Genomic DNA, 26,261 nt, shown 5'->3' on the forward strand with positions numbered 1-26,261 from the left:
CACCGTCGACCTGGCGGCACGCCAGTTTCGGGAAGATTCGTGCGTCTGGCCTAACCGGCACGATGATACACGTGCAAGCGGCGTGTATGTCTGTGAAACGAAGGCGGAGGATTGCTGCGTTCGTTGCCTTGCACACGGACATACGCGCCACGTATGCGGCGTCTCTCCTCTCCTTTGGCTTCTTCCTCGTTCTTCGAGAGACTCTTTCCTCTTGGCCCCGTTCGAGACTTTAAATGGATTCAACTCCAGCCTCCGATTAATATTTCATCCAGCGATGATTTTCAATTTGGGTCAGTTATTCGAGTTCTTAGTAGAATTGACGTTCAAATAAAATCGATAGATTCGTTATTTATTTGCATTTGTTAGAATCAATCGACCCTGGATGATAGATAGTATTGGAACGGTTGATAGGCGTGTGATCTAAAGGAGAAAAGTAGAAGGTGCTTTTTTTCTCGGTTTGCCGGGCATTAATTAAAAGTTCACGCTGCGATTGCAGCGGCCAGGTAAAGTGAAACCGGAAGACGCGGCTGGATGTTTTGCAGGCCGAGCGTAACATGTTCCAAGATATTCTACATATAGCTAGGAATTTTTGTAATTTAAATCGATAACTGACCGTCTGTGTTTTGTGTAACGAGACACAGTCTCATGGAAGCGGGTGGTAAAAATCGACAAGGTTTAGTGAATCCAGTGCGGGTGATTGAACTCAACGAAACGAAACAAGAGAAGAAAATAGAAGAAAAGAAGAAAAATAAACAGAAAAATAGTAGAATTAACGAGCTCTTCCTCTGTCACATCGGAGAGGAACTTGGGATTTTATATTTCAGGCCAAGTACGTTTCACGTCCGATCTCGGGACATCTATATATTTCGCATCTTCGTTTCTCTCGTTGCAGATAAAATACCGAAATCGTAAAATAACTACTATGTGTAACTACATATAAGTTGGTTCACATTAACAGAATGATGTATGAAAGTGCAGCGATCGTAAAGTGAGCGGATCGGATTCAGGTAAGAGAAACGTACTTCCTCACCGTGAATCGACTTTACGCTTCGAATCGACGATGTACTTTTCATCGTTAGATTCCTTTATCAAACCATCCTTTCCCCGCCATTTGTTACACTAACCTCGCCACTAATACATGTTTATTCGGCATCGAACGATACACACCGGGAATTTATCAAATGTCGCAAAATACGGTTTACCACGCCGATGTTGTCCGGAATTCAATTATAAATGTATTTACGAGCATTGCCCGGTTAATGGTTCGTTTTATGAACGAGCTGTTGCGGAACGAAATTTATCCGTAAATCGACCGCACGTAATCGAACCGCTATACAGACAGACAGATAGAGAGAGACCGATATACGAAGAGAAAGGCTTCCTGTCGTGAAACGCGCGTCGACATTGAGCGATTGTATCCCGAACGTTGTCCTTGAGGAAAGAGTTACGATCCGTATCCGCGGTAGAGAGGAATCTGGACCAACCGGATTTCCACCGATTGTGCCAGACGCTATGGATGACACAGTTTGCAGAAACGCCCACGGTGTCGTATGTCCCTTCGAACGCCTCCGCAACTGTGGCCACGTGCTTTCAAAGGATAACCGTTACCATATTGATCTTCCTTTTTTTCTCCTCTAGTAGGGTAGGATCGTTAGAACCCTCACCAAAGCTTCGATATCTTAAGATTCCTTCTTGTACTTTGCACAGAATAATGAAACTTATACGTACATTACGAGACTCCGTTAGTTAGACAACGAAAAAACGAGAGAATATCGTGTACTTGAGACATAGCAAGAAAAGATATCTAAACGAGAAGATAATTCGAATCGCTATCACGCTACTGATTTATGATAATTACAACTGAGGATATTAACATCAATGGAATTTTTCTTTTAATGGGAAGTTATATCTTCGTAGAATGGTCGTCGAGCTGTTTGTCGCGCCACTAATGACGATGTAAATATCTTTATACGCAGATTGCTTAAAAACTGTTCCTAACAAAATTTGGCAAATAACAAAATAAATTACATAGCTCGGCTCGAATATTTTTCTGACCCACATAATCCTATTTTACTCGGTTCTCTGACGGCTCGTACGCAACGTGTTCTATCGTGGCAAAGATAGACCATAGTCTATTTAGTCTGGCTCGTAACCGGCAGGGAATCTCTCGAGATAAACGATATCGATGGCATCCGGTTTGGGTTCAGGGTCGATTCGAAGTTAGCTCACTCTCACGTGACACGATCTCTTTCCGTTGTCCGCAGTCAGCCTTCACCCTGAATATAGGATTGCCGAGGTGAAAACAGAGCCGAGCTTGTTCCGTCCCGACTAATTAGCGACGTTTCACGGCTGTCCGCGAACGCTAACTGCTTCTCTAAAGAAAAAATACTATCGGCGTATCTCGCAGCATCTTTGCAACTCGTACGGGTGACACTGTCCTTCGGTAAATCGCCTTGATCCCTGATTGCACTCAGGCTTAATTCGAATAGGGAGAAATGGGATTGTCTCTTTTTATACTGCATTATAAGTAGAAGATTTCTTGCGAATAGTGTATGTATGTATTTATTTATTTATTTATTTAAATTTTACAATTTGTCCAGTAGGACATTTGGTAAAATATAGCTTAGTGGTATAATAATATAACATGTGGGTGGCTACCTCCAGCGGGGTACCATCTTCGTGTTTGTTAGGTTATATCCTTTGTGGTATATGTATTTGACTAGTAACCTATTAATTGTTAACATAAGTCTACTAATCTATTATCGTATTAGGTATTAGGTTGTCTGAAATGTTTCTTTCGTTTTATAAGGAATTAATACAAGCACAATGTTTTCTGTTTTATATTAGTTTATTGAATCAATAGAAATAATAATAATAGAAATAGAACGAAATCGATCATATGTAATTCAATAAAATAATATAAAACAAATTATTGTTCATCTATTATCACTTTATGAAACGAAAGAACCTAATAATAACAGACTTCGCAGTTAGAACGTCGAAGCAGTCAATAGTAGCTATGTGGACTTTGATTTTATGAGGAAATGATGGAAAAGACCAATTGTAACAATTTATGTTTTAGTGTCTACATCTAAATAGTTTATCGTATGAAGCTACAATATGACTACAATAGACTAGAATACGAATAGATTTTAGATGAGAAATATTCGTTCGTCCCAACAGTTTGAATCGTCAGTTTCAACGTATCTGATATACTTAATCTAAATATCTCGTTTCGATTATTTGGACAAGTTACGTTCGTCTGAATAACCATAAAATTTCTTTTTCTTCTGCCTGTTACAGAGGAGGAAGAGATCGATGTGGTAAGCTTCGACAAACCGTGCAGACCAGCGGTTTTACCAACGAATCCAAGTTTGGCCGACCAGCAACACTTTCAATTAACAGTTAACACCGCGTTCAAAGAGAAACCACCAGGTTCGAGACCTCGTGGTCGACCTCCCTCGAATCCAGCACGGAAAAGAGCTGCCCAGGTCGAGCAAAAGCCAGCGAAACGAGCTCGTCACAGGACCTGTCAGAGGAGAAACAAGGTAGGACGCACCATGTCGTCTACGTCCGTATCGTCTTCGTCCGTATCATCTTCACCTTCGATGAGATCAACCACATCAAGAAGTTCCTCCGACGATGAATTAGACACTGAGAAGAGGAGAGAGCATAACAACATGGAACGTCAAAGGCGGATAGAGTTACGAAATGCGTTCGAGGAGCTACGCATTCTCGTGCCAGCTGTTGAGAAAAAGGAGAAGGCACCGAAAGTCGCGATTCTCAGGCAAGCGTCTGCATATCTTGCTTCGTTGACCTCGAAGGAAATGGGCAATGCAGCCAAGGTGGCGGATTTGAGGCGGCAACAGGAGAAACTTCGTGCGTCGCTCAGTTATCTAAGGAGGAGTCTCGCCATGACGCGCTAAGGGAGAGACTCTGACCGTGTCGGATTTACTCCAACACGACAAAGATAATACCTTGCTCGGAACGTTGTAGAGTCGAACTTGTTACCCTGGTGGATCAGTGACAAATCTTCACTCGGCGTTTCGAGATCAGACGCTATTATCGAAAATAAATGCCTTTACGCGAATGACAAAGACCGCCCGCCTTGTCTGTTTTGATCTGGGTATCCACTTTCGGTCGCGCGACGGACGAGGGGGAAGAAGGCACTTCAAACAACGTGTTTCGGAGAGTCAGAAGTGCGCTGTTTGAAGAGACATAGAAGAGCCTGGTCCTGGTCATCGACAAGAGAAAAAATACTGTGTTGTGGTTCTGTGATTCACTTGGGCGGATATGGGAAAACCGAATCTTTTAAAATCTGTTTTACCATAGAAGAAACAAGTATATTTGTGTATAGACACTTGCGTAAGAACAAAGAGAAAGTTAGGCCGAAGGGAGAATCGAAGGGTGGATGAAGGGTGAATGCGTATCGAGAACGAAGAAGGAATACCGTTCGCGTCGAATCGGCATCAAGTGCTGGAAGAAATCGAAAGAACCGACGCAAACAGCTTCGAAAAGAATATTTATACGTATAGGTATATTTATAGAAAAGATACTTCGAATGGCAAGTTACTAAAGAGAGGCGGAGAATTGATCGTAGATTGCTTTGGCCAAATTCACGAAGTTATCTATGAGAACGCAAAATTGAGTTTAGCTAGTTTAGAGAGAAAACGTTATCGACAATAGATCTTCAGTTTTTTGTTTTTTTCTCTCTCTTTTTTTGTTAATACACATACATGTTACATTAAGAAAAATTCACGATTTACGAGGCTGAATCGTCGCGAATAGCGTCAATTCCATTTTTAATCCTTCGAATTCTCGATCAGTGTCATCTTAACGCGTTATAGACTAAGACCGGTTTCCGAGCTGGGGAATGTTATATATATTTTAGAGAAAATGTTTTAAGTTCATGAAGATATTCGAAACGTTCGACGAGATCGAACGACACCGCAGTCCGCTATTTATCACGCATTTTTTACGCGTTTCTGCACGTTTTGTATAATACGCTCGTATACACACGAGCTTTTCTTTTTCACGTAAAACATGCATTTAGGCGAGTCGAGACAAATCCGACGAGAGAAAGCCAAAAATGAACAAGACTACGATTGTTATTAATAATAGTCTCGACTGTATTGGATTTGGAATCGGCCTCGAATCGTTCGATATCTCGTCGTTGTTTGGAATTTCGTTCTGCGATGCGAAATCCATGTACGACGGAGGAAAACGAGGCTTATTATCGAACGTTATCCGACGTTAGTTGCACCGGTTCCGAACTAACTGGTCTTAGGACGCATTTCAAAGCTGAACCGGTTTCTAGGTATATCTTTCATTTTTAGGAAATGAATGAGAAAAAAACAATATAGAAAAGAAAGAAGAGTGGGAAGCACACGCAGATTCTTTTTCCAAAACTCGTATCGATAAATCGCAATAAAGATACGAAAGAAATAGCTGCTCGTGATGCTGCTTGCTTTTTACATCAGCGATTTTGTATGAAATAGTCGAGATAAACCTGTAGTTTGACAGGTTGCCATTTAAACTTGTACAAGATATTCGCCTTATAATTACGGTACTGGTATTGTCATTCGATCGAAACGAAATTCGTACAGATTCACGCATTATCGAACGAGTTTTGGTAATCGAACGAGTGCAAGGCACGAATTACGCGTGTGACTTCAGAACTGTTATATTCCTCGCAATCCTCGCAATTTCACGTAATTTGAAAGATTTCAAGGTAGAAATTATAGCAAGTCTCATTAATATTATCTCATATGATCGAGCAAAACCGTCGAGATCCCGAAATCCCGATGAACGTGTTCCAAAGAGAGGCGTGTTTCGCGTTACGGGTAGGAAACGCGCGTGTTCGACAATGCCATTCAACATGGAAAAAGAAAAACCATAGATGACTGGTCTGTTAACAATACCTATTCACAAATATCTTCCTTATCGAATTCCATTGTTTTCTCCATTGCAATCTCGCGTTGTTTTTTTTTTAACAGCGTCGCTAATCGTAGTTACTTACCGATCGATTGATGATCGCTGTGCGATCTTTACGTTTTTCGACGTTTCACGCCTTCGCTAGCATGAATCTAAACGCGTTCTATAGTAGAGTGATTGTATTCTGGTAATCTTGCAAGTAGGTGAAAGATCGTATGAGTCACAAAACGTGTAGGTAGAGACAGTTTGCACCTAGTACATACGCGTTATGTATGTACCGTAGGGCACAGAGAGAAAGTCATAGACATACACGCATACTACAAAGAGATAATATTAGAAATTTAGTCCGGGTACCTTACACACACACATATATTCCGTTTTTGTTACGAATACATCAGATGCATCTTCATTTCGGATCATTTCGGTACGCGTAACGATATTAGCGAAATTCGGGTTTGGAGTCGAAGTCCTGTCTGTCTTTTGTCTACCTTCTTCCTCGTTCTTCTAATCCGGTTATGGCGCAAAACGGATACAAACGCGACAAAAATCTCGTAAATGGTAGTTTTCATCCTTTTCTTCGCGCCTCTGTTTCCTTCTTTCCGCCGATATTTCGCGCAGATAAATACGCCACGAAGATCGACGAAGCACACCGATCTTCGTGGATGAGCGCCTATTCACGTGTGTTCAGTTTTTATATGCGAGTGTGTAGAACTCTTTAAACTGGTGCAATAAGAGACACGAAAGAATATTACCTTCGTGGTAGATCGTTATTTTGTTGTTAAACGATCATCGGTATCTAGCTTATCCGAGAAAGAAGTAGACAGGGCGCTGAAAACTCGACACTAAGGATCGAATTGTTCACTTTCTTATTTTCTATCATTTCTCGTTTTTATAATACAAACGATCGATCCGATATCTGTGCTCGGTTTCGAGGCTTTTCTACGGCTGAGAAACGTCGAGTTGGAAAGGAAGAGACGTCGGATCTCGCGCTACCAAGAGATTGTAAAGGTTGAAGAGAAAACTAACCTCGATTAGCATGTTTTCATTTTTTTTTGTATTTAGGACTTTTTGTTTTCCTTCGTACACGGTACACGTTCGTTAAGGTGGATGCTGAACGGCAACACACGGTTTTATAACAAGAAGGAAATCTTTTTTATCTGATTAAGATCCGTGCGGAATACGCTTTTTAAACGCGTGTAAATAATGTACATACATATATAGGACAATATATAAACATGCATAAATAATACATAGCCATGTATGCATGTACATTGCAAATTATAGACGCTGAAGCGTGTAAGTACGTAAGGGTAGAGAGAAAGAAAAATAGATCGAGAGGGAGGGACAAACTTGGGTGGGAGAAGAATAATACTACTACCAATTATTATTATTATTATTATTATTATTATTACCATTATTATTATTACTACTACTACTACTACTACTACTACTACTACTGCTACCACAAAACTAATACTATTGCTACTACTACTACTACTACTACTACTACTACTACTACTACTACTACTACGCTACTACTACTACTACTACTACTACTACTACTACTACTACTACTGCTACTACTACTACTACTACTACTACTACTACTACTACTACTACCACTACTACCACTACTACCACTACTACTACTACTACTACTACTACTACTACTACTACTACTACTACTACTACTACTACTACTACTACTACTATTACTACTATTACTATTATTATTATTATTATTATTATTATTATTAATATGTTTCATTATCACCATTATAACTATTATAATTATAATTGTTACGAGTTTTAGTTAACAAGTTTTTCCTGGTAATTCACTGCTACGATATATAAATATATATAATATATCAGATGATGATGATAATAATAACGACGGAGTTTTAGAGAGGAAGAAAAAGGAAAGATGGATATTTTATCACACGGACGATGAGAAACTGGATCGTTCGTGTAATGTTCAATTGATTGCGGACGCGCGATCTATATAATTAGATTACGTTGTTTGGTGACGATTTAGATTTAGATGATCGGCAACAGAGATGAGAAAAAAATATATTATGGTAGGGATTATATTATATTATATATTACGATGAAAAAATATATATAAATATATGTCTATGTATACTGTAATTAACAGAGAAGAAAAGAAAATCGAAAGAAATCAGGAGGATTAAAATATTAGTAATATATGGACGCGCATGAGAGAAAGAAAAAAATACGTCGTTGTCGCGGCCGATCGCGGAAATATACCGGAAGACGTGTTTATAGAGAGAGGAGCGAGTGCAGTGCCCTCGCGAGGGGAGATAAAAGAAAATATAGAAAAGGCAAAATAATGTGTTCATTACAATTGTAGGTAACAGTATTCGTTTATATACATACTTTTTACGGGCTATATTGAAAGAAATAGAAAATGATAAAAAAAAGAAAAAAATATAAAGAAATAAGAAACGGTAAACGGAGAAGTTATAGCAACGACCGGAAGAAACAATCTTTCGATAGATAAGCTTTTTTCACATATACGTACATGCATACGTACCTTTATGTACACACGATATACACACGCGTACCATATATACATATACTCCCTCTCCCATACATATTACAAACATACACAATTTGTATTACACGCAAATATTCTAATGACCACACCTTCGCGTACGTATTATGCATTACGCGTGTGTATACACGCGCGACTACGAACGAGTTAATATCGTGAACGGATATACTCGGAGAGGAGAGAGGGCTACCAGTGAGAAGAACGCACGCTCTCTCTACAATGTCGGACGAAAATTAAAGAGGGATTAAAAAGTCGCGATGACAGCGTGGTCGGGAGGGACTCGAGCGGTTACAACTGATTGACCGATACAGGACGGACGCGTACGAAATGCAAAGACGTAAAGAGATCGGCCTCTCTGGGAATCTACGTCCGAAAGCGTGTGCACGTGCATCCGGAAATAATATTTCGACGTATTCGTCATTCCTCACTCGGCGTTGTAATATACGATCGCTAAAACGCGTGTATACGCACGCATATACACATATACATTTTATACACCACACCTAATAATACCGTGCAAATAGCGCATATACATGTACGGACAGATCGCATACGAGACACGCGGCAATCATCTATACACGCATACGAATACAGGTTAATTAAAGACTAATCGACGATACGACCTGAAACCTGAATCGCAACCCAAGTGCTTCAAATTTATATAGGTACATATTAATCGCAGTAATAATGCAGTTCGGAACCACGGGTGTAACGCATTTTTTTCGGCTGGCGTATATTAAAGTAGAGGAGGGTGGTGTGGATTCAATAACGTTGAGGAGTTCGTTTCAAAGGGTAGTCGAAGGGACTTGACTGGAAATCCCTTGTTTCTTTCGTTCTCGAGCGGTTCAATCGTGTTCTTTTTAATTGTTGCTCCGAGTATGAAAGACATACGAGATCATTCGCGTGTCTTTCAGAAGAGATTTCTCGAAATGAGTATCGGAACGAGTACGATAAACGTTGAAGTCTAGTTTTATGAAAATCTATCTGTAAAGATAGTTGAAGAAAACATTTTTACCTGTACGCTTTACATACATAATGACCGACGACGTGGCTTCACTCGTCGAAAAATAAAAGATAAAAGAAAAAGAAAAGAAAGTTTTTATGTAGGGAAATATGACTAGCGACTCATCGTAGGAAAACGAGATAATATTTGAATACCGAACGAAATATGCACAAAGGCCTTACAAATCGAATCACAGTTTTGACCTTCTTACACCCGCGACATTTTCTAGGCGTAGCTCCCGTTCTATTTTTGACAGATTTTTTATACGTTTAACCCTGCGATCGCAATGACGATAATTATTAAAAAGAAAAGATTTACGCGATTACAGGAACTATTATTATATTATATTATTACCGGGTAGAAACACAATAACAAAACAAAAAGACTAACAAACATTAGAATCGAGGGAGAAGAAGAAAATAAAACATGGAGGAAATGTTTTTTATAAACGAACGAAGTGGATTAATTAACGAAAACAACGTTGTTCGCATACTCAGGATAATAATAAGAGGCGCCTTAATTTTTAACCGTATTAAGAAAAGTAAAAAGCAAATTTGGTCTCTGGGAATCTTTTCGCACGACAACATGTATTTTACGTGTACATAAGAGAGAATCAGGGAATGGAGTAAAGAAGAAAATATAACGTTCCTCTTCCTCTGCGCGTCAAAATTTCGTCGAAGGGGGCTCGCGTTTTGAATTGAGCTCGCGTTTTGAATTGGGCTCGCGTTTTGAATTGGGCTCGCGTTTTGAATTGAGCGCGCGTTTTAAATTGGGCGCGCGTTTTGAATTGGACACGCGTAAGCATTGCGTATGCGCGAATTGCCACTGATCGAATAACGAAATAGGACGACAGACAAAAAAGAGAAAAAGAATAGTGTAGCATTATATCGGCCACGATTTTGAAGTTCTTCCGCTTTTAACGAAGATGAGAAATTCATTAGTTTGATGCGACGAAATGAAACTCAACTATATATATATATATCTATCTATACATATATATATATATATAGCATTATGTATAATATACATACCTCGCAATAGATTTCGCCTTCACAAGACGGTAGCCTTCTCGTCACGCTAAATAATAAAATAGCGAATCCCCGTTTTATAGCAGCTCTCTGCTTTCTTTTTTCTCGACTTTTGCTCGTGTGTCCGACCTGTGAGTTCTTTATATTGTGCCAAATTATGAGAGAAGGGAAGGTGGATCGAGAGAAAGGAAAAGGAAGAAAGAGGAATCATAGTTGCAGATTTAACCGAGCGTTATTTTAGCCGAATTTAGTCCGATGCGTTTAGACTGTCCATTAGTTAGAAAAGAACGACTAACTTTCCTGTTTTTTCTTTCTTTCTTAATATTTATCCGAACATGTAGCTCAAAATACAAGGGACGCCTTTTACTAGGGTTGGTTCTCCTTGTACTACACGCTTTTTCCTTCCTTTCCCTTTTTCCTGTTCTTTTATTTAGTTTTATTTTCCCGTATCTTTTTCGTTTTTCACCATAGATATACATATATATATATATATATACATATATGTATATTTTTTTCGTTTCTCCCTTCGATCGACTAGAAAATATCTCTAGGCCTTCTCTCGACAAAGACATTTCTTCGAAAATTGCTCAGAGAGTGACCCTTGCTGTTGGATCGTGGAAACGTGCTTTTTTTCTCGTTTTCGATCTCTCTTTTTCCCTGCTTCACGATTTTCCCCCCTGGTTAGTCCATGCGACGCTTTTTATCCTACGAATTGTCGTTCGGGACGATAGCCGACCGGGTACACGCGTTGATTGAGGCTTCGAGGAACGGAGAGCTATTTTCCTCCGTTTCTTTTCTTATATATAAGATATAAATATGTATGTATATTAAAAGGAAATATTAATATTATATACGTCTTCGTGATTTTACATAAAGATATTTGCGCGTTTATCCGCGGGGTTCAGGTTCCATCGTTTCGAATGTCGGTGTGAATTTTTACGCGCGTTTATCGATCATGCGTCCCGGGACGAGCCGGGGTTGAAAACTTTAGAGATCAAGGCACGTTGTTCGAAATTTTCGAAAAATTTTATGCAATCCCCCGCGACATATCGCAAATCGTGTCTGTTAACAGTCAGCGGAAGCCTGAGAGTGAAATGACAGATGTCGCGAGAACGATATTTTCGGTGAATTTGAAACAAACGTATCGGGAGAGGGGCCGAGAACTAGTAATAGAATTTATTTAGCATTTTTAAAGATTATGAACTAATATAATATAAGAGAAGGAATAATGTTGCGAGAAAAGAACACGTTCCCCCGATCTTTTACGGCGATTTTGAAGAGTGCAAACGTACCTGCTAGCCACATAGACACTAAAAATAATAATAATAGTTAATTGTGTAAAGGAAAGGTGTCGTGTACGAAACATTATGCGTTTGTAAGCGACGCGCATCGACGTAGCTGTAGCTTAAGAAAGGATAAGGCAATTATATACTATTATAATACTGTTATCATTGTATAATAACGACTCGACGTGGCGCATGAGATTCGCCTCCGACATAGAGTTCTGCGTTCTGCACCAGGAACACAAATATGTTGTATTTTCTTTTTTCGTTTTTCTCCTTTTATTCTTTCATTTTGTTTTAACAATTCGAGATACACACTCATGAGAATAATTAGAACAATTGAATTTGCGCGTTCCCTCGGATCCAGCGAATCTTGCGTCCACGGTGTTTCCTTTTTGTAAATTTTTTTACATATACACGCGTGCAGTGCAGTCGTTAATTATAAAATACGTGCATACATGCAGAGAACGTCCCCTCCTCCAAATGCAACAATATCGTGCTTAAACGATTACGCATTATATCTTTTCTCCCGTGTTCTCTTTGTTTAGTTTTTCCCTCGTTTTATATCATTTTTTGTTTCGTTTGATTTATGACGTGCGGTAAACGTGACGTTCGCTCATTCTTTTTGCAATGCACGCATAAACAATGCCACAAGAACGACTTTACCGCTGTGCGCAAGTATGTCGATACGAATGTGTAGAAAACAAGAAAAAAACAATTAGAAAAAATTGAATAGTAAAAGCAAATGAGTGAATGAGTGAGTGAATGAGTGATCGAATGAGTGTGTCTGTGTATGTGTATGTGTGAAAGAGGACGAATGGTAAAATACGAGAGTGAGACTGAACGATTCTGAGATGGAGCATTTTATGTATGTGTATTAGTAAAGTACATATAGTTTGCTATTAAGAAACCGTGTATCACGTTGTATCGGACCTTTAATATTTTTAAAGGTAAGAACGTGTATCAGAGAGAACGAAAGAGAGGGATGAAGAGAAAATTCTGGTTGCGCGTGACGAATCCATTTTTTCAGGGGAGGGGGAGGGGATGGGTTCTCGACGAGAATACTTAAAATGTAACATTAGGTTTTTTATTCAAAGCAAAACAATATTTTTTATTTATCCCTTTATTTTTATATGACGTTGCTACTGGAAACCGTCTCACGAGCGAAAAGAAGGGGTGAATGGGAAAGAATGACAGAAATCGAACGAGAAGATGGAGCGAATGAGACAGAAACGTTTAATTATGTCGACGAGCGGATGGTAACCAGAGCTAGACAACGAAATGACCCCTTGTATAGGGTGGGGAAACGAGAGGGGATCGTATATATAATCCGGGATGAAATAGGAGTAAAGGAAACATAAAGGAAAATAAATTGGGAACCCCCATATACAGATTTTTGAACTGCGATATTCATGTTATATTATATTATATTATATATATAATATATATATATATATATTATATACAGATATAGACCGATAGAATCTCTTATTTTTGCAAGAAAACCAGATTCCCGAAAAATAGAAAAAAAAAGTAAAAGCGAAAAAAAAATACTGAAAACTACGTTCGTCGTTGCGCGACGAAGAAGACGAAGGACGTTTCTCGAAATCATTTTTCCCTTAATATAGACAAATTTTCTTTTCATATTTCAGTCTTTTGACGCCTTGTATCTTTTCTATTCTATTTTATTTTATTTTATTACACCTTTTCTTTCTTCGGTACTGAGGCAATAAATTTCAACGTTATTTTATTCGTTGTTTTTACTCGACGAATCTGTTCCGTATTCTATGGAAACCGAAAAGGGCGCGTCCTTCGTCTTGTTTGGTCGCGTTTAATTCGACGGACGCGCACCACAGAGACTTAGCCGCTTTAAACCGGGGGTGGCGTACGTTGGAATTTCGTCTCGATTCTCGCGACATTCGACGACACAAGCTTTCTACGTAATCATGATATTTTAAAGAAACAAAAAAAAAGGGACAAAACGACAAAAAAAAATGATGACGACAATGATGATGATAAGAAACAGCGTAATGTGTAAATCGAGGGACCCTACGTTCCGACCGTATGAGATAAAGATCTCGCTTTTTAAAGGAAACGCTTATGAATAAAAAGAACGTGGAAATTTTGTTCTCCCTTTGAGAGGGTGGAAGAGCGCGAGTTTTATATTACAGAAGATTTGGTCCTGCTAGAGGACAGGTGGAAAGTTCGTGACAGACAGTAGGTAGATATAATCGTATAGGATTTTCGCTTACTAACTATCTAACTACACTATTATCGATTATCGAGCAATACTGTTAATAATTATTTAAAAACTATTAACGGTAAATAACGATTATACTACTCTCTTGTAATTGTATTATATGATAATAATATTTAATATATAATATTATATAATATATTATATTATACATTTTATATAATAATCATATACGCATATAGAACAGCATATACTGTATAACCTTTTATCTAATAATATAATATATTATCGATAATATTAATATTAATTATTAACGATAATAATATTCGATAAGGTATCTGCGTGTAATGGATGCTTCTCGAGTTTCGTTTCCACCGAGACGCTTTCCTGGATTTCTTTTTACGTTTATCATACGTACGTTTTAAGGATTCGTGATCGGCCGATCTCGCGGATAATAGACGAAGTTAACCGGACCCACCTCGTTTATTAAAAATGAATAAATAAATAAATTAAAAAAAAAAGAGTTCACTTGTACCTATACCTCGAGCGATTTGTTGAATGTAAGTAGTAAGCGGAAGGGAACGTCACGATTTTTACGATTTTACCGAGAACGATCGTGATTGTCGTTCCCCGACAACATTCGTATTCCCATTACCGCCCCGGTCTCTTTTCTTTTTTTCACTTTTTTCTTCCTCCGGTTGTGTACTGTGAGATCGGAAGTTGTCGGGGAATCGTCGAAACGTAAAAGTCACCCCCGTACAATTACGTAACATTGACCTTATATAATACATAGATATATATACGCATACATACACATACACATACGCATGTTGACTGGGAGAAAAGGAAAAAGAAAATGAAGATGGAACTATTAACGATAAGCGAAGCGCATCGCGAAGAATTAAGACATGTTTATACGACAGCACTATGACAAGATTAGTGGTGTACACGTACATGTGTATACGCATCCCGCATATTTGATATTCCGTGTGCTCGATGCACGTGTACGTGTATACGGTATATGCTACATTACTAGATAGAAGATAATAAATGAAAAAAGAATATTTATTCCACAAGTTAAATAGTAATATTAGAAGTAATATTTATATCTCTTTATTTACTATTTGCATATTATATAACGACGTAACCCTCACCATTTCGGTAGGATGGACGGGTGGATTTTGTACAGCAAGAATGATACAAAACAAAAGAAACAAAAAAAAACAAAAAAAAAAGAAGAAAGAAACAGAAAGAAAAGCAAAAGAGAGAGAAAGATAGACAGACAGACAGAGTGAGAGAGAGAGAGAGAGAGAGAGACAGAGAGAGAGTAGGAAACAAGATTGAAAAAGGGAAACAAGAAAAATATGCTTATTTGTACTAAGAAATAGTAGAGTGTGAGTGATGGAAAAAGTGTTACAGAGAGAATGTGATAGCGAAAGAAAAAACTAAGAATGGACGGAAAGAATAGGTTTTGTACTTAAATTTAAAAGAAAAGGAGATAAAAAAGGTCATTCGCGTACCTAACACGCTTCGTTTTCGTTTCTTATTTTGGTTCCGTTTTCGTCCACATAGAAATATATTATCGTACGCGAGCGAAATTGTTCCTTTCTCAGCGGCATTGCGTCCGTTTTCCAGGCGTTGTTGGTGGTCGACGATCGTTTTTGGTTAAGTCGAAATGGACAACAAAATGATAAAGATCGTGCTCGATGGTTATCGTTTAGTAATCAAGTTGTACGACGGCAATATAAGTTTGAGTGATGTGCATATTAGGAATTTTTGGTTTTTTGTTACATTAGTGGTCAACTGCGATAAATTAGGCAAAAAGAAAGTCTTCGATGTTTCTTTTTTTCAGAAAAAAGAATGAAACAGTTCCTCAACATTTATATTTCGAACTATCTTATTATATCAATAAAAATATTATCATTTATTCGAAACTGCTACTTTTTTCTTATACCCTTCGATCCTATATCCAAATTCCTATCTTTAGTTCGTAAGATCGAAGATCGTTAGTATCGAGTTACGTACAATATTTTGATCATCTTTACGTTAGTCGCTCTGAAAACTCGGATTGAGCAAATAATAAGACAAGGGCTTAAAGATTACAAGTTGCTGCGGGGTGAAAAAAAAGTTTGTTTCATATGTTTCTGATAGTTCGCTAATCACTAGCTTTCATAACCAGTGACTTATCGCAAGCAATAGAAGAATGTTCGAAAGCATCCTTATCGTACGAAATAATGAACCAGATAAAGCTATGTCTTCAAGGGGACATTTTCCTTTCGTAAGATCGAGTAATAGTAACGTGTCTGTCAAGATACATGCGTTGGCATGCTATCAACGAGGGTAGCTGAAGGGGTCGAAAGAGGCACGAAACCAAAAATCGGAGAAGGAAAAAAAGAATGGCAAAAGAAAAGGGAAAAAAGGAGAATATAATCGAATTCCAGTCATCCGGTTCATTTCACTCATACCGTATATCACGTTATGGCGATTAACGGTACGATCGACGACCGGCACCGGTTTTACGAGCCTTTATTTCGCTCGTTGAATTAATTCGACGTCATAAAGAGCAAGATAATGGCCGGCTGGGATGCATCCGAAACAGCGAGCCGGGGAGAAGGTAAGCCAGAGCAGAAATTTAACGAGAAAGCCACCGTAGTCGCGGCGTTATACGCCCCGGACGAACCAAAACTAACCATTCTACCGATCAGATACGCGTTTTCTCTTTTTTTCTTAGCCTTTTTGCAATGTTCCTTCCCTTATATCCAACTCCCGCCTCTTTATTTTCTCCTCTTCTGCCATTTTCTTTCTACTTTGCTTTTTGTTTCACCGCGTCTACTCCCTTTCACTTTGTTCCTCTTTCCCTTGTTTTCTTCTTTCAATTTTTTCCCCGTGCTTCTTTCTGTTCCATCCGCGTATTTCGCAACCCCTTGTTCCCATTTAATCTTTTTATCGCTGGATAGCTTTATCTCTTTTTATTTCTCTCATAATTTCGCGTATTTCCTGTCTGTCTATTTTTCTTCTCCAATTTTCCTATTCCTCCTGTTTCTTTTCCTTTATAACGCGTGCTCCCCGCCTCGCTCGCTTTCCTTCAGCTCTTTCTCTCCCCTTTTAATCCGTTTTTTTCTCGTTATCCTTTCAGTTATTCCCTGCCGATCGTTCTCTTTTCCGTAAGTCTTCCTTCTTCCTGTCTTATTTCCTTTACGTCGTGTGTCTCGTGCCCTCGATCGTTGATTTCGATTAGCATTCTTTCTTTCTACCTTCACAACGTTCGCGCTTCCTGTGGAAAGTTCCCGTGCAGTTGCGTCAATAGAATATTTCGAACAGGCCAGCCGCGATTAGGCGGCTAAATGCGAGAATTATGGAAAGCAGAGGCAACGTGCACGCATCCGCGGGGCTAATAAAGCGAATGATATATAACGGGTCTCCGAAATACCACGCGTAATCCAGGATTCCACAAAAGACGACTGAACGCGAAATCGTCGGGAAACCTTTATCGGGTGTAAAATTCATTATAAATCAAATTGCCCGCCTCGACGATTCGTGATTCCGCTACGAGGAAACTTTGTTCCATCATTTCCCCCTGATTCTTAAAATTTTAGATTCCAGCTTCCGAGGAATTTGAATCTATTGCCTTTCGTCTTACATACATACGTATACTTCGTGCAATTAACTCGTATTTAATGTACCTGTGTTTTATATAATAAGAGGATATCAGATAGTTAAAGCTAGTGTGAATAGCGGATAATAGAATCTGCATAATAATAATGTTGTTATTTCTATACTCGGAGGTAAGATCAGAATAGTTATTATTTTATTTAATGGTAAAATCTATCGCACCGTTCTGTGCCAAAAAACCTTTATTGCACGCGCTTACAAAAAACTAAGGATAAAAGCAAAAAAGCATCTTAAGCCTATCGATTAAATCTATCGATTGCAACTAGGATCATCCTCTAGTTACTATTTCTTGTAACTAACGCATCTGCATATGGATGACGAGCACGAACTCACGTCATTTTCAACAAATAAACAAAATCGTAAGTCAGTATCACGTATCTTTGCGCTATATAATCATAGTTTAGCGTGATTTATTATAGCTTATAAATGAATTACTTAATTATCGAAGTTTCAAGTATTCAAATTTTCCAGTTATCCAATTTTTCGCTTTCGTATAAGAACAGCATTCAAATACGAACCGTCCTCGAAATTTCTACAATCTTGATTCGACTTGGAAGGATTTTCTAATAATCCTGATAATAATAAGTATCATCATTTTGCTTTCTATCTCGTTCATTTGAATTCTCTAAAGCAAAATTTAACTTCACATCTAAATTTAGAGCCAAGAAAGATCATAATTTGAGGTATGTATTTCAAACAGTGGATTCTATAGAATTTATACGTTGTTAAGATACACAAGCCTCCACTTAGTTCATGCAAATCACAAAGAGTGTCTGTGTAGATACAAGAACGTCATTCTAAAAGCGTATCTTTTTCAAAATATAAGCATTCGATGATATTTGGTAAAAGAACAGAACGGAACAAGAGATTACGTAATCTCGAAAGATGTTAAGTCTACGGCCGATAGATTAAAGGCTATCGAGCCTCTCCAAGTTGGTCTACTAAACGTCCGTCTAGATTGACAAAACTGTGAAGAAATCGCCAGTCAGCAGGGCCACTTTTGAATATAAAATTTTCCATTGCTTATTTATAGCTATTTTTTGCATATCATAATAATTTTTTATGCATATTTATGAGAACACGTGTGCTAATGTTAACACATGAGTTTTGCGGATTACGACAACTTCCGTTCAATACTTTTATCGCATTAATTGATGGTATATTTTAATTGTAATTTGCTAAAGTTTTCCTTGAAACTGAAATAAGATTAGCATAATACGTAGTTAATGCTTCTTTTTATATGAATTATTCTTTAACTATGATCACGTGGTAACAGCAATGAATATTTCACTCTTTCGAAAGAGACATATGGGAAAAATCAATTGCAACAATCTCAGTTTCTTTCCTAAGTTAAACAGAAAAGATATAAAACTAGATTAAATCCTAAACAAAAAAAGAAAAAGATTCCAGATGCGTGTAGCAGTATTAATTCTCTCAACACATATCCAGGAAGATAATATTTTGAACCTCTCTTTAAAATGATGTTCTACATTATCAACAAGGATGCAGATATTGATGAGACTACGATAATTAGTAGCAGAAGCAACGTTTAACCACGAAATAAGCGTATCTTGGTGGTATCAGTGGCTGGTCCCTTCCTATTATAGGATAAAATCCAACATATCTTAATGGCCGAATTATCTGAGTTCATGTAGATAGAAATTATCTGAGATCTCCCACGACCAGGTAAGGTTACTTTTTTTTTACAATACCGTGTTATCTTATCAACGCTCTTGAAGGCAGAGCAAAATCAGAAACTACTTTTTCTTTTCTCATAAATAAATGGCGACACGTAATTAACCGTACTACATAGACGGTAGGTTGGTAAATAGTGTCTATAAATGCTAATAGAGAATATTATGCAATAGAAACGTAAAGAACGATGTAACCTACCAGATAATAATTTGTAAACAGTGTCTATTTCGAGCGAGTAGAAATTGACTTTAAATAAAAGGAAACAAATATTTAAATATTTTAGTGGACGATAACTAATTCAAATGGTCTGCAATTTAATTAAATAATTTTATTTTCTTCCATTTTTGCATGCACTTTATTAATATACACTTAAAATAATATGTACACATATATCCAGAAGAATATAGTTAGATAATACATTATTACACGTACAGTAAATTTTGGCAGTGATGCTTAATCGCTAAGTTTGTCTTTCACGTGATACACAGTATGCACTGAACGAATATCATAGGCATAATTGTATATTGCGATCTTTTTATATATTATCGTATCAATGGTAAATATCGGTGCGATGTTTATGTGACGAATCTTTATTTCTTATCTATTCTCTAGAAACAGAAATAGTGAAGGTCTCCGAACTATTGAATTTAGAAATCTTTGGGATATATATAAATATAATAACTTAATCAGCAGTTATCAATCGTCGATAGGTGGATCTAGCCAGTCGATGAGCCTTCCAGTCAGCTGTATAAACTATAATATGTACATCTTACACTCCTTATCTCGAAAGTATAACCTGTGATATAACAAGTGCCCAAACGCTATCTCTTGTGGATTGAAATAACGAATGATTTTTGGGATGTGTTTAATTGGATCGTTCGAAATATGGATTAGAATTAGCTATGATACATATGACGCCACATATGTAATACGTTGCTGCCGTCTGATCGAATTAATGATAACAGAATATCACTGGTAAGTATAGGTTGCATGTAACACGCGTTTTTTTAGACATCTTATCAGCGAATAAAATTATACGAAGTACGAGAGCGCGTGTTGGAGATTAAACTGCTAATGAAATCATTTACAATGTCGTCGAAGTTCAATTATTGCTACATAACGGTTAGTACATTATATAAGTTACCATGCAGTGTGGTAAGTTTATAATGTAAAGTGGCAAAGGATTCACTGAAAATGTTTGTTTATACAAAGACATGATTAATGATGCTTTGCAATGTGGTGACAACAAACAGATCTATGCTTCGGTTCATCTATATCGTATGCGTAATCAGCTAAATATATATGAAAGAGCCGAGTGTGATTTTATACATGGATAGTCGTCAATTGCGTATTTGATTGCGTCTAAAATTGTAAAAGTTATACTATTTCCATTGTAATATGCTTTGTAATATTATACAACAATTTACTATACATATGGAAATTATCTTTTTTGAAGAGTAACATCATATCAGAAAATAACAACTCCAAAATACACGTACAATAATATAAAACAATTACATAATTAGTTGATTATTGTTGTATCAAATCATCTAAGGGACCAGAATAGTAGTATTAATATTATAATACAACTCTGAAAATAGTATTATAGATATAAATATAATATAAATACATTATTAATAAGTGTAATGGTTATAAGTAGAATAACATTAGCCAAATATTTAAATGGTGCTATATTTAAAATATCAGATAACGCTCTGATATAACTTTCAATAAAAAATGAATGAGACCTCAATCGTAACGTAGTTTCCAAGGATACAATGATATTACGAAATATTTTCTTATTAATAATAACGAATTATATCTGTGCAGTAAATACAGTAATCATAACTGACACGAAATGAGTAAGAAAGTGTAACTCGTCGTAAGTGTCCGTTCAAAATCTACCGCCTTTGGCTTTCATGGCTGGGTGAGCGGAACAAGAAGCACACGCAGACCGTGGCTGCGCATGCGCAGTTTCAAGTAACTATAAGTGATCGTAGAGAGCTCGACATGTCGCGTGTGCCAGTTTTAACAATTTTGGGATCTACAGGATGCGGAAAATCACGTTTGGGTATCGAATTGGCTCGCAGATTTTCTGGAGAAATTATTTCGGCCGACAGCATGCAAGTAAGTGAAAAAACAATCGCTTATTGCCTTGTTCTTTCCATCGTGGTCCTTGTAGGTTAGGTGCTTATTTAAAAGTTGTTTATTACCAGTGAACTTTCGAAATAGAATACTTTAATTCCAATTCCTACAAAAATCCTAAACATACTACTTTATTAGCCAATCGAGAGACGATATATTAATCGTGGGAAATAGTTTGTTTATTGAAGCGATCGAATAGGTTGAAACCTATACTGTATATGCATCGTGCTATTTGACTTGCTCTTTCGCGTCCGAGTCTGTTTACGTTTTAATATGGAAACATAGAAACGGTTATTCTAATACGTCATATTTTATAAGGACAGAACATACTGAATGGCGTTTTGAAAAGCATTAATGTATAGGAATGTTGTTGTATACGTGTTATTACGCTCTCTTACAATTGCCTGCCAACTTTTATGCTCACTTGCATTTTAATTATATATTATTAACAGTAAATTTCTTTTTGTCTCATTTACGTGTATGATATAGTGCATGCTTTTTCCACAAGCGTATGTGTATACGACAGTACATCGTAGATCGTCATTAGTAATTACAATTATTATACCAATTTATTGTGTAGGAACAAGAGAAAATGATTAACGTATTGTTGACCCAGAACTTAAAATTAATTATTTATAGAAATTAAAATACGAATCTGTATTATTTAATTTTTTGTTATTGCTATCACTTTTGTTCAATATAAATATTATATTCAACGTAAATAACATATAATAACTAATTTTTAACGAAAAAAAATATTTTCAATTGACGTATCTATGATAATAAATATTGCATATGTTATAATGTAGTACAATACTCTACATAACAGTATTGCGTTATTCCGAAACACATTTGTATTCGAAGACTATCACTATAATCACGTTTCCAGCGTTGAATGAAAATTATCGAATCACATGAGAGAACAGATTATGTACAGCGTTAAATGAGAGCGTACTTGCGGAACTAATCCATCTTGCTCTTTCTCTGCGACCCGTTTCCTATTATCTTTCGCATAGTCTAGATTCAGCTGCGTTACAAGAGCTAGTTTTCTCGACAGCTGCGGTCATAGATTTCAGCTTGGTAACTTTCGGAGAGGATTCGGAGTTAATCGTTCTAATTATCCTACACTTTCACATGTGTAAGGTAACCACGACGAGCGTTTAATTACAACGTCTGTGACATAGGGATGGCCCTTTCGTCGAAAATGTCGCGTTCGTAATTATCTTTTGACTGTTTTGTCGTTGGTCTTCAGACACGTATCAAGTTAGCGTTACGCGTTCCGTGCACGAACATTTAAATCCCACGATGGAGTCTTTGTATACTTGTCTTTATTGTTTCACGAAAGGAGACAACTTTTCAAATTTAATCCTGCTGTTCTCCTCGGGACACTATTAAATAGCACAATGAGATAAATAGATATTACCATAGTATAGGTAGTGGTTAAATATTTGATTTTAGTATTTAATATATTTATATTTACATTTTTTATACTTTCTGTATATTTCATACTTCTTGTTAATAAAGTTTCGTAAATATGAAGAGAATATATCTAAAGGGATATAGAAATGAAGAAAAAACGAGAAGAAAAACAGGATTAATGTGTTATTTTAATTAATTGTTTTATATTATTACAGACAAGGTTTTCTTTTTGAGGTAGTTGAATAGGGAAATAATTTTTACATGTATTATTATAATTCAATGAATCATAGTTGTGTGTCTTAATTGTTTTGTAAATTGTGTTTATGAAAAAATATGAACTCTTTGGGTTCTTGAATATAAATGTTCAGTTTAATGTTTTGGAATATCAAATGTTTTTTGTATGCCAAAAGATTCATGAATGATTGCTGTTTCTTAACCCTGAATACTAGATTGCTGAATGAATCTATGCGTGATTTATCGGGTAGTAAAACTCTTATCAATTTCAAAGAAATCGAGAAAAAGAGTCCTCGTCTAAAGAGCATATCATTTGATAATGAAGATGTTTTTAAAACCCCTACTTTCGCATTAGTTTCGTCAGCATTCAGAAGTTTTGCGATTTGATTTTATTGCATTAAGAGTATTGCAACACCGGAAGTTTGAATATTTTAGTTCTCTATTTGCCATACCATGATTTCAAAAGTGTTACTGTATCATTTCTATTTTTACATAATTTTGGAGATATTTAATATTGCTAATACCATTACGTTCGTTTTAATAAACAAGATCTACGAAACAATTGAAAATATGTCTATGATTCATAAAACTATTACAGTAATATAAACATTCAAATTGGATCTCAAATATCTATTTAACAATGATTGACCGTCCCTTAAAGAATATTAGAATAAAAGGAATTTGTTTGTTCGCCCCATCCTTCTTAAATCAGAGTATCGTTTTCAAAGAATTGCTTAAACGATTCTCAGAATCCCTTTGTACAAAGAACTTATCAAACAGATAAATGTAGTTACGTAAAGTGTTTCTCCAATTGACGCGTTATTTTTTCACTTTGCATATATGTATCTTCCGCATTAATGGATGGTCTTTATATCGCGCTTTATTAATATATCCGAGTGTGTTTTATTATCTCGTGGCCCGCAAAGCAAACTGTATAAATGCAAAGTAGTAAAGCTCGCATGATAGTCGTTATAAAGTAAGTGGATCGAATTAAACTTTGTCCTCTTGATGTGTGCATTACCCTGGAGGATCGTGGGACTTCCGGCCCTTTTTTGGCCGTTGAATTAGTATAGCCACTGTTTCCTTCACTCCGCTACTCGAAGAAAGTGAAAGCTACACGAACATCCTTCGTTAAAAAGTTTTCTGAGAATTCTTTTCCTCTCGGACCTTTTCTTCCTTGAATAACCGTTCTTTGACCAAACATATTATTATATTGATTCCGTGAATATATTCTTATTTCTTTTCTAACGTTTTCAGTTCACCTTCTTTTTTGTTTAGAATTTCAAATGTTATCTTCGTATTTTCATGTTTGTTCTTTATTAGACTGTATAGAAAAAATGGATTACTAAGTTGTTGTTTTTGTGATAATTAAATCAGACATGTTAAATACATGTAAGGAAAAATCGGGTTATTAGTTTTTTTTGTAGAAAAAATAGGAAGTTGTTAGATTTTTTGTAGGAAGAAATAACAAGTTAGTAAATTAGATATCTATATAGAATTTTTGTTCAAGGTAATATTAAATATTGTGTGCACTAGAGATTTAATACTAACTTTTTAATATTAAATATTTCATTCAAGAAGAACTCATTTGAATGAACTATTCTGTATTTATTTTAACTGTTGTATATCGAATTACATTAATTAATGTTAATGAAATTGTTGTAAAATATATGTCCTTAAAATCATGTTTAGTTAAAGAAAGCAAATGTATATCAACGGAGTAAATAGAAAGAAAGTAAGAAAAATAAAGATAAAATCATCGAGTAGCGTAGCTTTTCCTTTCGTACAATTTTTCCACACATATTCCACACATATTTCCGAGGAACGTAAATTTTTCAGTGCACGAAGAATGTCGGACATAAATCACTACTTTACAACTTCACAGTTTTTCTATATCGTCGTCTACTTTCGCATTGACTCGTTTTAACTCGTCACTCGTCAATTTCGTTTTTAAGAGGCCGCTTTCGCACGTGACAACTCTTCACTCACTTATAAATCACGTGTTCTTCGTCATTGAGATATTTTCGAATCTGTCCTCAGACGATTTCCATTACTCTCATTTGTTACGCGTAACTACGATTAATCACCCCGAGCACTGATCTCTTTTTCCTACTCGCTGCCTACACGTTTTCAAAATCATGTTATTCGTCTTTCCACACGGAGTTCCCTCGACATTTTATCTTCTCCCACGTTCCTTTGTCTCTGTATCATCGCCCGTAATTGACGGAGGATTTCCCTTCTAATTTGCGCAATCAAAATAAGCTTGAGATTCTGATCGTTAGAGCTGCATCATATTTCTTAATCGTCTCGCATGTTCGTTGCTAATGTCTGCGATTATTCAACGGAATTTTGTTCTATTGCGTTTTTTGTTTAGTCAGAATCTGAATAATTGTTGAAATCTTACGCGGATTTTTAATTTGATATCCATGTCGGTTACTAATTTAGATACATCATTATATATTATCCTTTATTGATTTATTGATCCATTGTGAAGAAGAACCATTAATCCATTTAAGGCTAAAAGTCATTATTTAAAACAATCGTAAAATATTACATTTTTCTATGACTTTTGGTTCTTTGCCAAAGCGATTACGTTATCTCTTTAAAAAAATGGTGTAGTTTCGAAGAAATTGTCCTTAGTATTGGTATTTTCTCTCTCATCCTTTGATATGATGCAAAGAATAGGAAGATGCGTGTGAGCGTTATAAAGCTACATGTACGCATCAACACTCGAAAATTACATACGTTGCCTATCTCTATTACCACATGCTTACCGAGAAATCTACTTACATATATCTGTCGCTAGTTTCTATTTTTCCTCATGAGAATAAAAAACTAATCAATACTAATTTCCTTTCTCATTTCAAAGGTTAGTAATAGAACTATAATCTGCTAATGTGCAGCGAAGTATATTGTATGCACGTAGATGAATATATTTGCATGGTGTGGTGAAGTGAATTAGCAATGAAGTACAAATTCGCAGTATAGAAATAAAAATGTCTGCTAACGTTTTCAAATTAACATATCTCCTAAGCTTTTTACACATAAGTAGGTTAATATTATTCTTATAAAAAAT

General features: G+C 36.4%; 2 protein-coding genes across 3 annotated transcripts in view; both read left to right on the top strand.

Annotated features, from left to right (window-relative positions):
• Myc (bHLH transcription factor Myc) overlaps nucleotides 1–15,954 on the top strand; it is a 38,105-nt gene extending 22,151 nt beyond the window's left edge. The window contains exon 3 of the mRNA XM_033350925.2: nucleotides 3,304–15,954. Within this exon, the coding sequence (XP_033206816.1) occupies nucleotides 3,304–3,926 (623 nt within the window). The 3' untranslated portion in view covers nucleotides 3,927–15,954. The remainder of the gene's footprint in view (nucleotides 1–3,303) is intronic.
• A 5,399-nt stretch (nucleotides 15,955–21,353) lies between these two features.
• LOC117166659 (tRNA dimethylallyltransferase) overlaps nucleotides 21,354–26,261 on the top strand; it is a 116,620-nt gene continuing 111,712 nt past the window's right edge. For both annotated transcript variants that reach the window (XM_076618319.1, XM_033350826.2), the window contains exon 1: nucleotides 21,354–21,514. In XM_076618319.1, coding sequence (XP_076474434.1) covers nucleotides 21,398–21,514 — 117 coding nt within the window. In that variant the 5' untranslated portion in view covers nucleotides 21,354–21,397. The remainder of the gene's footprint in view (nucleotides 21,515–26,261) is intronic.

The sequence above is a fragment of the Bombus vancouverensis genome, chromosome 4 (assembly GCF_051014615.1).
Source record: "Bombus vancouverensis nearcticus chromosome 4, iyBomVanc1_principal, whole genome shotgun sequence".
Taxonomy (NCBI): Eukaryota; Metazoa; Arthropoda; class Insecta; order Hymenoptera; family Apidae; genus Bombus; species Bombus vancouverensis.